The sequence below is a fragment of the Taurulus bubalis genome, assembly GCF_910589615.1.
Source record: "Taurulus bubalis genome assembly, chromosome: 1".
Lineage (NCBI taxonomy): Eukaryota > Metazoa > Chordata > Actinopteri > Perciformes > Cottidae > Taurulus > Taurulus bubalis.
Window position 1 is genome coordinate 4,117,714 of NC_136589.1, and position 5,000 is coordinate 4,122,713.

The 5,000-nt window shown below is 45.8% G+C and overlaps 1 protein-coding gene across 1 annotated transcript in view; it reads left to right on the top strand.

Annotated features, from left to right (window-relative positions):
• LOC306744951 (kalirin-like) overlaps window positions 1-5,000 on the top strand; it is a gene marked incomplete at its 5' end in the record, with an annotated part of 139,158 nt that overhangs the window by 78,593 nt on the left and 55,565 nt on the right. Inside the window, 7 exon segments of the mRNA XM_079227660.1 lie at window positions 394-462; window positions 554-703; window positions 798-947; window positions 3,310-3,424; window positions 3,859-3,974; window positions 4,229-4,351; window positions 4,452-4,634. Coding sequence (XP_079083786.1) covers window positions 394-462; window positions 554-703; window positions 798-947; window positions 3,310-3,424; window positions 3,859-3,974; window positions 4,229-4,351; window positions 4,452-4,634 — 906 coding nt within the window.

Consider the following 5,000-nt stretch of genomic DNA (forward strand, 5'->3'; position numbering starts at 1 on the left):
GATGGAAAAATGAAAAAAAAAAGAAATGCAGTTGCAGAAGTAGAAAGAGTCGTTGTGACGTTATGAAGCCTCGTGACGTAGAGACACCGTGTTCGTCTCTGGTAGCGGCAGCGACCTGTCAATCACCTTGTAGCCCCGCCCTAAAGGGTTCCTAACACCCGCCTCTTCCTTCTTTACAAAACATGTGTCTTTCACGCTTAAAAACACTTTACGTCCATCTGTAGAACCGTAGAAACATAGATCTGTAGAACCGTAGACATGTAGACCTGTAGATATGTAGACATGTAGACCTGTAGATATGTAGACATGTAGACCTTTAGACCTGTAGACCAGTAGAAATCATCGACCGTGATATTAATTGACGGACATTTTTTTCCTCCTCCTCTTCCTCAGTCTCTCTTCCACGCCAACTCCCTCCAGAAGACTCACCAGAGCGCTTTGCAGGTCCAGCAGAAAGCTGAGGTAGACCAAGGCTCTTTACATCCTCCTCTACGATACATCCTGTTATCCTGCATACTGTATTCCTACATTCCTCCTCCTCCTCCTCCTCCAGATGATGCTCCAGGCGGGTCACTACGACCCAGAGGCCATCAGAGGCTGTGCTGAGAAGGTGGCGGTCCACTGGCAGCAGCTGATGCTGAAGATGGAGGACCGCCTGAAGCTCGTCAACGCCTCCGTGGCCTTCTACAAGACGTCCGAACAGGTACACACACGTCTCACACACACACACACACACACACACACACACACACACACTCTCTCAGGAAGCCGTCACCGACCCCGTTGCGTGCCTCCAGGTGTGCAGCGTGCTGGAGAGCCTGGAGCAGGAGTACCGGCGAGACGAGGACTGGTGCGGCAGCCACGACAAGCTGGGGCTGTCGGCCGACTGCGAGCATCTTCTGCCTCTGATCAGCAAACACCTGGAGCAGAAAGAAGCCTTCCTCAAGGTGACCGGTCCCGTCTCCATGTTTTAAAGAATTGCTTTACGTAAAGAGATACAATATATAGATCAGGGGTGCCCACACTTTTTTGGCTCACGAGCTACTTTTAAAATGACCAAGTCAAAAAGATCTACCTACATTAATAATGCTTGTATCTATATAAAGCATTATTAATGTATCAATATACAGAGTATACTTTATTTTGCAATATTGGCGTACCTTGCATAACTGCATGAACCCTTATGACACAATACAATTTTGTACATTTTTGGTCATTACATTTTGCTCTGATGACTTCACTGCATGGAACCAGCAGGGTTGCATAGTCCGGACAGCAGCTGCTGGTAGTCAGCGTCAGGCAGACCAAATGGTCATCAGTCATGGTGGAACGGTGTTTGGACTTAATCTTTTTCATGTGGGAAAAGGCTGACTCTAGGGCTGCAACTCACGATTATTTTCATAAACGACTAATCTATCGACTATTTTTTTGATTAATCGACTAATCTAATGACTATTTCCCATCGCAAATTAAGAATAGTAACTCAAAATGTTGGAATTTGAACTTCAAATGTATTTGAGTAACAAGATCTGAACATCAGAACATCATCATAACAAATACATTAAATAGTAATACAAATTAAAGTGCAAATATGCTTTTAAAGTGAAGAAAACGTACAAATAAAGCTTTAAAGGTAACTCAACATAGCAATCAAGCCTCTGAAAGTGCAAAATAACTAAAGAATAACTGGGCTGCAAGTGCCATTCAAAGTCCAAAAGTTTAAAAAAATTGTCCATCCTACCCGATGATTAAAGCGCAAGGGTTTAAAAGTAAATCAAAATGACTCATTACAGTCCCACGTCTTGCTGCTCCCTCCTTCAGGGGAACACACAATTTACACACGTTTTAAATTGTAATTCAGAAACGTGAGCATATTGACATGCTCTTAGTTGGTTGTATTCTGCATGTTTAACAACATGGAGAAACTCCTGTGTCTCCGGACAGAGCTCTATCAGCCGTCTCACATCAGTGTGCAGCAGGAGGTCAGAGTGGCTGCAGTCCTTCTCCAGATGCGCACAGAACATCCGTCTTTGAAGAGCTCTCGCTCGATTAGACGATCTTTGTTGCCACATCCGTGATCTCTTTCATGTTTAGCGTTGCAGCGCATAATGCTTGTTGGTGTATTATGCAGTGGTAATTAAGGAAGTCGGGGAAAACATCTCCCTGTACTTGGCAATACATCCATTCAAGCGGCCAACCATTGCGGGCGCAGCGTCCGTAGTGCTTGACATTAATTTGCACACTGGGAGCTGGGTTTTGTCGCTAAAGTTTTTTAAAAATTTTTAAATTATTATTATTTTTTAAATGGCATGCGATCTACCCGCACTACCTCCGCGATCGACTGGTAGATCGCGATTGACGAAAGAGGTGTAAAGAGAAGTAAGAGGAGAAGGAGGAGTGAGAGGAGTGAGAGGATTAAAAGGAGTGAGAGGAGTAAGAGGGGTGAGATGAGTGAGGGGAGTGAGGGGAGTGAGAGGAGTAAGAGGAGAAGGAGGAGTGAGAGGAGTGAGAGGAGTAAGAGGAGTGAGAGGAGGAGTGAGAGGAGTAAGAGGAGTTGGATGAGTGAGAGGAGTAAGAGGAGTGAGATGAGTAAGAGGAGAAGGATGAGTGAGAGGAGTAAGAGGAGTGAGATGAGTGAGAGGAGTAAGAGGAGAAGGATGAGTGAGAGGAGTAAGAGGAGGAGTGAGAGGAGTAAGAGGAGTTGGATGAGTGAGAGGAGTAAGAGGAGTAAAAGAGTGAGAGGAGTAAGAGGAGTGAGAGGAAAAGGAGGAGTTGTAGGAGGAGTGAGATGAGTAGGAGGAGTAAGAGGAGAAGGAGGAGTGAGAGGAGTAAGAGGAGTTTGATGAGTAAGAGGAGTGAGATGAGTAAGAGGAGTGAGATGAGTAAGAGGAGTGAGATGAGTAAGAGGAGTAAAAGGAGTGAGAGGAGTGAGAGGAGTAAAGGAGTGAGAGGAGTAAAAAAGTGAGAGGAGTAAGAGGAGTGAGAATAGGAGGAGTAGTAGGAGGAGTAAGAGGAGTAGCATGAGTAAAAGGAGTGAGAGGAGTAAGAGGAGTGAGAGGAGTAAGAGGAGTGAGAGGAGGAGTGAAAGGAGTAAGAGGAGTAAGAGGAGTGAGAGGAGTAAGAGGAGTGAGAGGAGTAAGAGGAGTAAGAGGAGTGAGAGGAGTAAGAGGAGTAAGAGGAGTGAAAGGAGTAAGAGGAGTAAGAGGAGTGAGAGGAGTAAGAGGAGTGAGGCGAGTGAGAGGAGTAAGAGGAGTGAGAGGAGTGAGTCTGCTGGTGAGTTAGTTGTTCACTCCCGTCTCTGTGCTGCAGGCCTGCACTCTGGCCCGGAGGAACGCCGAGGTGTTCCTGAAGTACATCCACAGGAACAACGTGAGCATGCCCGGAGCCGCCGGACACACCAGAGGGCCGGAGCAGCAGGTCAAAGGTCAGTGGACGACATGAAGGACACAAAGCACAAGTATTCATTCCATTCTTATGGAAGATCAAAGGGTTCTGTCAAGCTTTCTTTGAATTCTGTAGCAATTTATTTTACTTAAAAGGGGATTTTTTTATTCTATGTTGTTATGTTATTTATGTATTTATTTTATTTAATTTATTTATTTATTTGTTTTATTTGTTTTATTTATTTAATTTATTCATTCATTTTATTTATTTGCACACATACAACTTGATAATATCCAGATAATGAAAAAAGAAAAGATAAATAAGGTTGAATTCCTTGCGTTGTGTTACTATGAACCTAACATGTGGAGGCAGTTGAAGCCCGTCGGTGAGCTGGGAGCACATGTTGGGATTATGGAGGAAGTGCATGTTTTGTGTAATTGTTGTGTGTGTGTTTGTGTATTTGTGTGTGTGCAGCCATTCTGAACGAGCTGCTGCAGAGAGAAAACAGAGTCCTTCACTTCTGGACGTTAAAGAAACGGAGGCTGGACCAGTGTCAGCAGTACTTGGTGTTTGAGCGCAGTGCCAAACAGGTCAGTGTGTGTGTGAGTGTGTGAGTGTGTGTGTGTGTGTGTGTGTGTGCATGCTTTAGTGAAACAACAACTCATTCTGGCTGGATTATGGCTTTAGGGAAATGTGCAGCACTAAAGGGACATCTGTTTTATTCTATCAGCTTTATCTGTTTTGTGTGTTCTGTGTGTGTTTGTGTTTCTGTGTGTGTCTGTGTGTCTGTGCATGTGTGTGTGTATGTGTGTGTGTGTGTGTGTGTGTGTGTGTGTGTGCGCAGTCGTTGGATTGGATCCAAGAGACAGGTGAAGTGTACTTGGCCACACACACGTCACCTGGTGAAAGCGGTGAGGAAACGCAGCGGCTCCTCAACGACTACCGTCACTTCAGACTCACTGCCAAGGTACACTGTGTGTGTGTGTGTGTGTGTGTGTGTGTGTGTGTGAGGATCCCTCCTGTAACATCATGTCACATATCTGCGTGTGCGCTTTACTTCCCCGCAGCAAACGAAGGACAAGGTGAAGCTGCTGATTCAACTGGCGGACAACCTGGTGGAGAAAGGCCACGCCCACGTGTCGGAGCTGAAGCGCTGGGTCAGCACAGTGGACCGGCGGTACCGGGACTTCTCGCTGCGCATGGGCAAATACCAAGAGAGCCTGGAGAGGAGCCTGGGCGTCAGCGCCGAGGTGAGGGCAGGGCGCCCCGCTTACTTACCCCGGTTACTGACAACTAGGGATGGGCATCGTTTGGGTTTTTCCCCCGATCCCGGTGCCTCAACGGTGCCTGAACCAATACTTAAAAGAAAAGAAGCAAAGCACAAAACGCCGATTGACGACATTAAATAAAGAAAGGCTTTTGTCCTTCTTCAAATTGAATAATATATGAATTTAAACAGACGTTTCCTCAACGAGGTTCGGCTCTTCTTCTTTACGCTCAGTTGTTTTGTTGCTTTTGCATCACGTCGGGTTGTTCGAATGTTTTGGGAGAAATACAGCCACACTTTAGTTGTTGTCACCGGTTTTCGGTACCCGACCCTGCTGACGACCGGCCCG